Source organism: Gossypium arboreum, chromosome 4 (genome assembly GCF_025698485.1).
Source record: "Gossypium arboreum isolate Shixiya-1 chromosome 4, ASM2569848v2, whole genome shotgun sequence".
Lineage (NCBI taxonomy): Eukaryota > Viridiplantae > Streptophyta > Magnoliopsida > Malvales > Malvaceae > Gossypium > Gossypium arboreum.
This window is the reverse complement of record NC_069073.1, coordinates 14542316-14555187: the sequence shown is the minus strand read 5'-3', so window position 1 is coordinate 14555187 and position 12872 is coordinate 14542316. Positions and strand designations below refer to the sequence as shown.

General features: G+C 33.3%; 1 protein-coding gene across 1 annotated transcript; it reads right to left on the bottom strand.

Moving 5' to 3' along the window:
• Positions 1-798: 798 nt before the first annotated feature.
• On the bottom strand, positions 799-5808 carry LOC108458569 (uncharacterized). Its single transcript, XM_017757984.1, has 6 exons — positions 5404-5808; positions 1661-2137; positions 1337-1558; positions 1146-1238; positions 927-1071; positions 799-821 (listed from the first exon to the last, which is right to left on the bottom strand). The coding sequence occupies exons 1-6, from the start codon at positions 5806-5808 to the stop codon at positions 799-801; spliced, it is 1365 nt and encodes a 454-aa protein (XP_017613473.1).
• Positions 5809-12872: the final 7064 nt, after the last annotated feature.

Sequence of the window (12872 nt, the reverse complement as noted above, 5' to 3'; positions counted from 1 at the left end):
TTTATATTGAATAAATATAAATATTTATGTATGCAATATATAAATATAAAATGATGTTATATCAATAATTGTGTTCATAATTTATGCTTTTAGGATTTAACCTATTGCACACTAAACCATTGTTCATGTATACTTTTGGGATTTAACCCATTTTGATATATATATTTTTTAAAATAATAATTTATATTTATCTTATTTAGATTTATATTATAAAAAAATCCAAAATACACAAGTTAAGTAGTTTACCATATTTACCTCTAAATTCCAAACCCCAAACCCCAAATCCTAAACTCTAGGCCCTAAACACTAAACCATAACCCATAAACTAAATTACTTTTTTGCGGCGTTTTTCCAAAAGCGCCGCTAAAACCTCGATCTATAGCGGCGTTTTTCCAAAAGCGCCGCTATTGTTCAGTTTTTAGCGGCGTTTGGACCAAAAACACCGCTATTGCTCAGTTTTTTGCGGAGTTTTATTGCAAACGCCGCTAATGTATAATATTTGCGGCGTTTTTTGTTCAAATGCCGCTAAAGCCCTATTTTCCTGTAGTGAGCATATGATTAGTCTATACAACATTCACCCTATACATCATCAACGCTATACCAGCCAAAAACCAAAATGTGAATGAGCTATACATAAACCAAAATGAAAACCAACATATTGGTTTTCAATACAACAAAATAACATTCAACAATGGGAAATTCCAAAACCAGAATGTTGTAGGCTCAAAATGTAACTACCATCTTCTGTTCCAAAGCCAAAATGTTGTAGGCAAAATACCTTACACAGTACTTTTTAGATCACGAGCTGTCACGAGATGGTTCTGTTAAATAGAAAACATATACAACACAAGTTCGAAAGCAAGTTATTATAGTGAATCACAAGACAAACAACAGAAGTCATTCAAAATAAAACAACGATGATTTACTCGTATTTCCTGCAACTGATTCTTGTGTTCCCAGATGGTCGAGAGGAGCCTTTCGCTTGTTATTTCGCAACTTGGGTGTTGAAGAAGTTTGTCCAGTACCATATTGGCATGAAGCTGTCGTCATGCTCCTTGTGGTTCTACTAGACTACAAGAGCATTTTATATTAATATTAACATTATATAAAATAACTCATATCAATAGTAAAAGGAAGAAACGTACTGCAAAAAATGGAAGATTTCCCTTAGATTTATCTAAGGTAGTTGACCTTTTAATGGAAGATTTCCCTTTTTGTTTAGGTGGTTGGGCATCTTGCTACAAAAAATTAAACATAATCATTGGTTAAACAAAATTAAAAAAATTTTAAAATAAAAAATGTACTCAATATTTATAACTAAAGAACAACACTGTACCTGTTTCGAATTTATGCAAGACGGCTTGTTATGGCCATGTTGGCCACATTGAGTACATGTCATGAGTAGACCTTTCCTACTCAAATGACCAGGCTTCAATTTTTTGGGTTCATCTTTAGCCATCCTCTTATTCTTTTTGGGCCACCCAGGCATCTTCCTTTCAATAGGAGGTAGCACAGGCTGAATACCAGTTTTTTCCCAATCATGTGGCCCATTTATGGGCTACATCAGAAAAGAGTAAGCTTTCTTATAGGTATCAATGTGATAATATTCATGCAGATATTCATCTGGTTGAAGCCCTAGGTGATACATGGCAGCACATGCATGGGAACACGGAATCCCACTTATTTGCCAACTTCTACAACTACATATCCTTTGACTTAGATCCACTGTATACTGATAACTTCCTTTCCTCAACTCACATCCATTTTCACCATTCCATATCAGTTGCCACTCTACACAGTCCTTCTTGTTGGCATCAAACTTAGCTTTCACCAATGGACCATAATTTTGCTTCCATCCATTACATAACTTCCTTTTTTGTACTATCCTAGTCATCATCTTGGTCCTAATATCCTCAAGCATTCTGATAATGCTTTTGAACCTAGATTCGACAATACTTGAATTGAATGCTTTACACAAATTGTTATCAACTATATCTGATTTACAAGTAGTCCCCAAAAATGCCCTAGTCCACGTCTTTGGAGACTTTTTCATCAAATTATTGTAAACATCCTTATCTTTCTTCTCCAGTGCTAAACATAGATCTTCCCACTCCCTCTCAGTCGTGCACTTTGCAATCTGCCAGAAATCACACTCATAAGATTTCCCTAACTTCCTCCCTGACCAATTTGTAAACACGTGCCTCGCACAATTCCTATGCTCCATGTAACACCCCTTACCCGTATCCAAGGCCGGAACAGAATACTAGGCATTACCAGACTTAACAATACACATAGACAAAAACGGGGCCATAAAATTTCATTTAATTCAAAACTTTTCAAACACATGCATAACAAACAAAGCTAACTATATCATCACATCAAAACGTAGGACATGGCACGATTAATTAAACTTATAAACCATAATGGATAAGGACCACATCTCATGATCATATACGATAACTCAATGCAGTCTGATACGTAAGGTCAAAATCATAATAAAAATACATATCACAAACCAACTTCCTATACATGCCATTCACTTGATATTTCTAATATTTGAATTAAATTTCCCAAAAATGATAGTTTGATAGTGTGATTTTGCCTCCGACGATCTCCAACCCCGAGCCGACCTGCCAATACTAAAGAAATGGAGAGGATGGGTAAGCTTTACGCTTAGTAAGTTCATATGAAAATAATAAGCAATTACTACCATGCTTTTCAAGATAAAACACTATAATTGTACAATTACACATATTCAGGTTAAGATGTGTTATCGAGTTACAGTTACTAAATCATTCATATCTGAAGCTAAAAAACTCCAAATTTAGTTTCGTTAATTTTCCTTGAAACTAGATTCATATATATTTCTTCCATAAAATTTACAGAATTTTTGGTTTAGCCAATTAGTACAGTTTATTAGTTAAAGTCTCCCTTGTTTCAGAGTATGACTACTCTGACCTCTGTTCACTACGAACCAAATTTATCCCTCTACAGAATTCCAACGACCATGAAGTTTGTTTCCCTTAAAAATAGACTCAATAAGGAATCCATCCATGTAAGGTATGGCTCTTAATAATTTTTTTACAATTTATGGTGAATTTATAAATTCAGAACAGGGAATCTCGAATTCATTCAGACTCTGTTTCACAAGAATTCAAACATCACACAATATAGAATTCTTTTGCTTCCCTTGTTTCTTTCATGTTAAAATAGACTCATTAAGCTTTATTTTCATATATCAGTTGCATTTTTATTCAACTTCCACAATTTTTAGTGAATTTTCAAAGTCATGCAACTGCTGCTGTCCAACACTGTTTTACCACTAAAATTCATTCTTACATAATTCCACTTAATCCATTTTGTCTTATCAAAATTCACCCAATTATCGAGCACATTGCTCATAATTTTTCATAAACATATACCTACACTTATTCATCATAAAATCATTTTCAATTGTATTTTTACTTAATCGATTTTCTCGTTAAACTCTTCGGAATAATAACTGATACTCAATTGCCTGCACATATTTTCACACTTGTAGCCAAAGCTATCTGGTACGCATAGTAGCCTGCACATAGTACTACACACGTGACCAATTATCCGGTACACGTAATAGCCTGCACTTAGTACTACACACGTGACCTAACCATCTGATACACGTAGTAGCCTGCACTTAGTACTACACACGTGATCACAGCCAGTGCACGCATATTAGCTTCGCACTTAGTACTACACATGCGACCTCACAATAGATCATTCAGATCGTTTTTATTCAAGGTTCAATCGGGAAATTCCTCACTTTTCAACATTTTACTAAATTGTCCGTAATCAATTTAAATTCATAATTTATATCAAATAACCATTTAATAGGCAGCCACATTTCTTATGATATCAAAATATAATAACATAAAAAGAATCGATAGATTATTTATGTACGAACTTACTCGAAGTGTCGATCTCACTATCCATAGAACCAATTGTCCATTCATAGTATAATAAGACACAACTCAAATATCAAATCAGCTTTTAAGAATTTACATAACATATATCACATATTTCATATATCACTTGTCATGTATCACCATTTTCTTGCATTTCATGTAACATTCTTTCATGTCATATTTCCACATCATAAACACCATTCCATCAACTTTTCCAATATATTAAATCTTAAAATATATGTAATAATAGTAAGAAATATAATTCAAACATAACATTGCATTATTATTATCATACGAACTTACCTCGATCCAGAAACAACAATTTACCATTTTAGCCCATAACCTTTTATTTTTCTGATTTAAGCCCGAATCTCAATTTCCTTCATCTATAATATCACATGTAGCCTAATAATTAGTCACACTATTCATACGGGTCCAAAAATCATATTTTTAAAAATTTTCATTTTGACCCCTAAACCTTTGCATATTTGCACTTTTGCCCTAGGGTTCGGAAATTACGCTTCATCCTATTTTCTTATGTTTTATGACACTGATCATTTTTCCCTTCTATGGCAACATCAAATTCTCACTCTAACATGTACTTATGACTATTAGATATTTTTACCGATTAAGCCCTTTCGCTCGATTTCACTTAAAACCGAGTAGCACAAGTTGTCTAACATAATTTAAAACCTCATATTCTATCATGAAACACCAAAATATACAAATTTCACCTATGGGTATTTTTCCAAATATGAACCCTAGGTTGAATTATTGCTAGCATAAGCTAAATCAAGTTACTGGGACTCTAAAAACGTAAAAATCATTAAAAACGAGGCTAGAACGGACTTACAATCGAGCTTGGAAGCTTGGAAACCCTAGCCATGGAGTCTCCCTTGGTATACACGTCCATGGTGAAGAAGATAAGCAAAATTGGCTTTTAATTTTGTATTTTAATTCATTTTACCCCTAAATAACCAAAATGCCCTTACTACTAAACTTTCCAAAAATTCCATTCATGTCCAATATTTGTCCATAAACTTTGAAATTGGTAAAATTTCTATTTAAGACCTCCTAATTAATATTTCAAAGCAATTTCATACTAGAAACTTCTAGAATGCAAGTTTTGCAACTTATTCAATTTAGTCCCTAACTTCAAATTAAGCACTTTATGCATAGAATTTCTTCACGAAATTTTCACACAATCATGCAATCATATCATAGACCTCAAAATAATCATAAAATAATTATTTCTATCTCAAATTTATGGTCACAAAACCACTATTCCGATTAGGCTCTAATTCGGGATATTACACTCCACCCTTGGTAGTATGTCAGAAATTGCAATCTCAAGGCCCTAAGTCAAATTAATGAACGAGATAGATTGTTAGAAAATTTTATTTAAATACAAATAACAGATTAAAAAAAACAATATCAAGCTTAAAATTGCATATTTACTAACCTTTTGTTGGTCACTGAAAATTGTGTACCCATACCCATCTTCCAAGCCCAAATCAGTTGATAGGAGACTGAGAAACCAACCCCATGAATCAGTGCACTCCACTTCAACCACAGCCCATGCAATAGGGAACATTTGGTTGTTTGCGTCTCTTCCAACAGCTGTGAGAAATTCACTCTTAAATGGGCCTTTTAGGAAGCAACCATCTAATCCAATGAGTGGCCTACACCCCACTTTCCAGCCTCTCTTTAGTGCATCAAAGCACACATAATACCTCTTAAAATGTGGAAGGGAGTCTGCTGTCACCCTTTGAACAACCATTTTTATAGTGCTTCCTGGTATCTTTGACCTTAACTCATGAGCATAGTCCCATAGCAAACCAAATTCATCCTTATGATTCCCAGCCATTTTCTCATTCACTATTTTCTTCGCTCTATAACAACAGTCAATGGTCACATTTACATGCATCTCAGAAGCACATCTTCTTTAGATTTCCCTCAGCTTCATCCTAGGATGATCCTTGATAGTTGCTTCAAAATGTTGGGCAACCATAGCAGCAGTCACCATTTTGTTCTTAAAACTAACCGAACAATGGTGCTCATCTTGAAACGTCTTTATTTGCAAGTATTTCGCAACAAGACTGTAGCTAGCCCTAATTCTCTATGGACAGTTAGGGGAAGCAATACACCTCACAAAAACCCTTTTCGGTTCATTCTTAATGTCTTCTACTGTAATGCCCCCGTACCCGAGACCATCACCGGAGTCGAGCACGAGGTGTTAACGAACTTAATTCATTAATTAAACAGCTCAAACAATTTATTTTAGAATTTCCAGACAAGCTGGCTAACTGCGTCACAGTCGCTAAAAAATCCATACCTCGAGTTACGGAACTCGAAATCCAATTCCGTAAATTTTCCTTGAAAATAGACTCATATATCTACTTATAAATTTTTTCTAGAATTTTTTGTTAGGCCAATTAGTATAGTTTATTACTTAAAGTCTCCCCTGTTTCAGGGTTCAACTACTCTGACCCCTGTGTATTATGGATCAGATATATCCCTATCCAGAGTCTCAATGACTATTCGTTTGTTTCTCACAAAACTAGACTCAATAAGTATTTCATACATTAAGGTACAACTCCTAATTGTTTTTGTAAAATTTATGGTGAATTTTTAAATTTAGAATAGGGGATTCAGAAATTGCTCTAACCCTGTTTCACCAAAACGTAAATATTTCATAAAATACAACTCTTTTACCTATTTTGTTTCTTCCACATGAAAATAGATTCATTAATATTCAATTCCATATTTTATTCATCATCTAATTATATCTCTACTATTTTTAGTGATTTTTCAAACTCACGTCACTGCTGCTGTGTGATTCTGTTTTATAACCAATTTCACCATTTTATGGATTTCCATAGATTAGTTAGCACATAAAGCATACGTGTTATCAATTATAATCTCGATTAGCCACTCCAACATCTAATCATTCTCAAACATTTCCATGCCATCCATGATCTATATCATAAGATTATATACACAAAAGAATTATAATGCTATACATGCCATAGTCCCAAAATATGCAAGCCACAATACCGAGATGGTCCGTTGATAGTGTGAGCGTGCCTCTGACTGTCCTGATCTCTAAACTGGCTTGTCAAAACTACAAGGAATTGAAGGGAAGGAGTAAGCATAAATGCTTAGTAAGTTCACATGAAAATAACAAATAACTTAACAAAGCAATTATACCAACCAACATTAGCATAATATCACCAAAACATATATCACATTTCTATTCATCATTCATTGTCTTACTACATTATTGTTGTCGTATCAAGTCTCAACCCGAGGGTTAAGTACACACCTGTCCAAAGTGCCCATTCCACAACACTTACCAATACGTCACTTGCATCTTGAGTATTCTTCCATTTCACTAGAATTTTACCCATTGAACACATTGGAATATAACTCAGATACATGGAAAGTCTGCACATAAGTGCCACATATGTAGCCAAGCTACCATGTAACCCGCCCATAAGCGAACTCGGACTCAACTCAACGAACTCGGGCATTCGCATCCATAAGTGAACTCGGACTCAACTCAACGAGTTCGGATGCCTAGTTACATTTCACGAACTCAGACTCAACTCAACTAGTTCGGACGTTCGCATCCATAAGTGAACTCGAACTCAACTTAATGAGTTCGGATGCCTAGTTACATTTCACGAACTTGGACTCAACTCAACGAGTTCGGACGTTCGCATCCATAAGTGAACTCAGACTCAACTCAACGAGTTCAGATGCCTAGTTACATCTCACGAACTCAGACTCAACTCAACGAGTTCGGTTGCCCAAATATCCTAATCTATTCCTAAAGTTCAATGGGACTTTCCTCGTTCGCACTCCTTTACCATTCTCCTTGGAATACTAATGACGATACTTCGGTAGTCTTACACATTTTTCACATAATTCATAAAATTTTTGCATGTTATCCAACAATGACCACAAAGCATAGAATTGCATGATAACAATCATAATATCGTATAAATAGCATTAAATGATTTAAAATAACGGTTGTGTTACAATATTTACATATGAACTTACATCGATACAAAATGAGAATAGTTGAGCCTATTCCTCGTAAACTTTATTTTTCCCCCGATCTCGACTCGAATCTCTTTTCTCTTGATCTATAATACCAAATTAATTTATTAATACACACATTCATCAAAACAGCCCCTAGTACGAACTTTGGCAAAATTACCATTTTGCCCCTAAACTTTCACATATTTACACTTTTTCCCCAAGGCTCGTAAATTAAATATCATCCTATTTTCTTATGTTTTATGACATGCTGATCATTTTTCCCTTCTATAGCAACATCCAATTCTCACTCTAACATGTACTTATGAACATTAAGTATTTTTACCGATTATGTCATTTTATTTGTTTTTACGTAAAATCACTTAGCAAAAGTTGTTTAACACAATCTCAAGCTTCATATTCTACCATAAAAAATCAAAATTCATGCATATCATTCATGGTTAAATTTTTAAATATAAACCCTAGCTCAAAATATTGGTAGAAACAGAAAAACCGAGCTACGAGGATTTCAAAAATGTAAAGAACATTAAAAACGGGCATAGAAATCACTTACAATCAAGGCTTAAAAGTGTTGAAACCCTAGCTATGGTGGAGAGAAAAATTTGGCAGCAACTTATGGAGAAGATGATCATTTTTTTGTGTTATTTTTCCCATTTTATTTCATTTAATATCAAAATGACCAAAATGCTCTCCCTTATTAAACTTTCAAAAATTCCATCCATGTCCAATTTTTATCCATAAACCTAGAAATTGGTCAAATTGCTATTTAAGACCTCCTACTTAATATTTCAAAGCAATTTCATACTAGAAACTTCAAGAATGCAAGCTTTGTAACTTATTCAATTTAGTCCCTAACTTCAAATTAAGCACTTTATGCATAAAATTTCTTCACGAAATTTTCACACAATCATGAAATCATATCATAGACCTCAAAATAATCATAAAATAATTATTTCTATCTCAAATTTGTGGTCCCGAAACCACTATTCCGATTAGGCCCTAATTCGGGATATCACATGGAATTTTTGTCCATAAACTTAAAAATTGGTCAAATTGCTATTTAAGACCTCCTAATTAATATTTCAAAGCAATTTCATACTATAAACTTCTAGAATGCAAGTTTTGTAACTTATTCAATTTAGTCCCTAACTTCAAATTAAACACTTTATGCATAAAATTTCTTCACGAAATTTTCACACAATCATGCAATCATATCATAGACCTCAAAATAATCACAAAATAATTATTTCTATCTCAGATTTGTGGTCCCGAAACCACTATTCTGATTAGGCCCTAATTCGGGATATCACATCTACATTCTTTAGAGTACTTTCGAATTGCACTCTTAAATTGTTTACCATCCTTAAACAACATTCCCAGACTAAAATTTAACTTATCATTGTATACGGGAAACTTGCTCCTCTTTCTCTCACCATTTTCATGTTCTTCATCTTCATCGGACTCAACCAAGCTTCCGTGTTCATCTAAGTCCTATATCTCAGTCTCATTTCCATCCTCCTTTTCTCCACTACGTGTAGCAGCAACATTATCTAGTCCATCTGATGTTGCAAAGTCACCAGCATATTCATCAGCAACATTATCCACTTTATCTGATGTTGCAAAATCACCAACATATTCATCAGCAACATTATCCACTCCATCTGATGTTGCAAAATCACTAGCATATTCATTACCAGCAACTTCACTATCATTATCCTCTCCAACAGTAGACCCTAAACTAATATGTCCACCACTTTCCATACCGATATCCTCATCTACCTCAATACCAGTAGCAGACACACCCTCCCCATCAGCTTGTACCTCTCCTACATCACCCTCCTCACCAGATTCTACCTTTTCTAGATCACCTTCATCATCAGATTCTACCCCTTTATCATCACCCTCCCCATCAACTTCCACCCCTTCAACATCACCCTCTCCAGTAGTCAACAAAAAAATTTCATCTACAATTATTGGGTTATCAACCTCATGTTCAACAAAAGTCCAACATAGCTATGGTTGAAGTGTCATCATAAATCACCCTTAGATTATTTTGTAACCCTACTGTACCAGGCTCATGAAAATAGATTAACATGACAGTGTTAAACCCTAACCCAATTTTGACTATTTTACATAATTCAAAATAAGATATTGTGTCTGGGTCTTCTTTAAGCCTAATCACTTCCCCACCTATATATCTAACATATGGATCCTTTACAAAGTGCCTACCCACATGCAAAATAATATAATATTCATCATCTGATGACATATAAAAAAAACAGTAACACATTGTAAGCAAAAAACATTTAAAAAACATACAAAGCAGTAACAGAAGTCTACTACCAGTTTAAAATCTTTTCTGAGCAAAAGCAATTTGCTTTAAATAAACAAACACTTTTCTAAGCAGAAAACATTAAAAAATAATAAAATAGAACTCACTACCTACATCGAGACCACTTCTTTGAATACAATACAAAACTGTAACACATGTCTACAATTTTATCTTTTTTTGCTTGGGTAACAGAAATCAACATCATCGGGACCACTGTCTCATCACAAATCGACAAAACAAACCCTACATTCTAACACTGAAATTGCAATAATAAATCACAATTAACCATCTACAATTTTTACAACAGTTTTATCAACAACATTAGGACTACCATCACATCAAAAATCGACAAAACAAACCCTACATTTTCGCACTCAAATTGCAATAGTAAATCACAAATAACCAACTAATCAAACCAAAAATGGAATTTATTTTCCCAACAAACCAAATAAGAAAGCACCTACCTTTCGTTTTTGGGTTGCGGAAACTCTCACGATTGTTGATGTTTTTTCGTTCTCAACGATTTGATTCGTAAAAATTTTAGGGATTTCAAGAAGATTTAGGAATGCTATCGATTTAGGTATTTGAAGATTTAGGGACTTGAAGATTGTTAGGGATTCAATGAAAGATTTCACAGGTTAGGGATTTAAGGAATTTCACGATTTGGGGATTTTAGAATTTGGGAAAATGATTTTGGGGGTTTGGAGATTTAGGGTTTTTTTTTGGTTTTATGATTATTAAATTTGTTTAATTTTTTGCCATGTCAGCTTATTTATTTTAATGTGAGCCACGTTATCGGTCAACAGCAACACCATGTAGACCAATTTTTTTGATCGGCTGTTGACTAACGGTCAGCTGACGTTTACCGTTTCAACTGGGTTGATGTCTAAAAAATCCGTTACGTTAAGGGCTGATTTCAAAAAAAAAAAGGTTAGGGGCATATATCCAAAAGCCCCCAAAGGTTGAGGGCTTTTTTACAATTATGCCACTTTAAATTTACCCCTGTTCTGCTATCTGACAGTTCCAACCCTTCTTCTCTAAGAATTAATTATCTAATCGTACGAGATTCGGATGATGTTCTTGCTTATTTCTATTGAAAATGGACTCATTAAGGATTTTAAACATATAAATTTAAGCCCTTAATCATTTTTATCCAATTTTTGATGATTTTCCAAAGTCAGAATACGGGAACCCGAAATCATTTTGACCTTGTCTCACTAAATTTATTATATCTCACAATTCACAATTTCATTGCTTAAACCGTTTCTTCTATAAGAAACTAGACTCAATAAAATTTAATTAAATATTTTTTTCATCCTCTAATTCGATTTCCACAATTTATGGTGATGTTTCAAAATTAGCCTACTGCTGCTGTCCAAAACTGTTTTAGTGCAAGATGTTTATTTACCATGTTTATAACACCCTTATTTTCTTTCTCTACACTATTTCTCATTACTTTCTCTTATTTTCTCTTCACTAAAATATCAAGAGCATAAGACCATATATAAGAAAACTCTACATTAACATCAATTCCATGCTTTTTCCATAACATTAATCTTAAAAATATATTGAAATCTTGATGTTCTTACCTTGTTCCATTGATTTCAATCTTTAACTTGATTTTCTCTCTCCTTCAACTTCTATTTCTTGAATTTAACTTAATATTCTAGCTCCCCATAGTCTCCTTATGATCTTTCTCTCTTGATGGCTATGGAAATTCTTTTGATTTCTAGGTGAAAATGGTGGAATTTTGGTGAAAGGACCAAATTGTAAAAAAAAAAGTAAAACTTTCTTTCTTTCTCCCTTCTTCTCACGTTGGTTTGCATGGGAAAGATAATGAAAATTTTTCATCTTTCCTTCCTTTTATACTTAATAAATAATAATAAAATAACAAAATATCTTATTAAATTATTAATAAAATAATATTTATCTAATTAATAATTATAAAATATCATCAACATCATCATTACTTTCTAGATTTCTCTCTCTTTCAATTGACCATTTTACCCTTCGTGATCTTTTAAAATTTCATCATTGAATCATCACATAATTCTTTTCCTATTTAGTTTAGTCCTAATTCATCCATTTTCCTTAGGTTCTAGATCATTCCACCCTTAAAATATTTGCACTATTAGTCCTTCAAATTTTTCATATTTACACTTTAGCCCCTCAAATTTTAAGTATTTACTCTTGTGCAACAAAACTTTTCTCACTTTTACAATTTAGTCCTTTCTTGAATTAATATATCATAATATACTTTCCAATGTTGACATAACTCAGAATTTTCCCTTTTTGTCACTTTATTTTCTTATTTTACTATATTAAGGATAATATCTTACTGTAAAAATTTTCGGGATATTACACATATTTCATCTTCCTTGCGGGTAGGGGGAGAGCAAAATTCGATTCGATTAAAAAAAAATCAAATTTTGAATTAAAAGAATCGAGTTATTCAAATTAATCGAGTTATTCGAGTCAACTCGAATTTTTTTTGAATTTCGAGTTCAAATCGAGTTTGGTTTTCGAATTCAAAT

Coding starts and splice junctions, on each gene's coding strand:
- LOC108458569 (XM_017757984.1), bottom strand. CDS start 5,808: ATGGCTGGGAATCATAAGGATGAATTTGGTTTGCTATGGGACTATGCT. Junction 1,239..1,336: donor CTTGCATAAATTCGAAACAG/GTACAGTGTTGT, acceptor AATTTTTTGTAG/CAAGATGCCCAACCACCTAA. Junction 822..926: donor ATCAGTTGCAGGAAATACGA/GTAAATCATCGT, acceptor TCTATTTAACAG/AACCATCTCGTGACAGCTCG.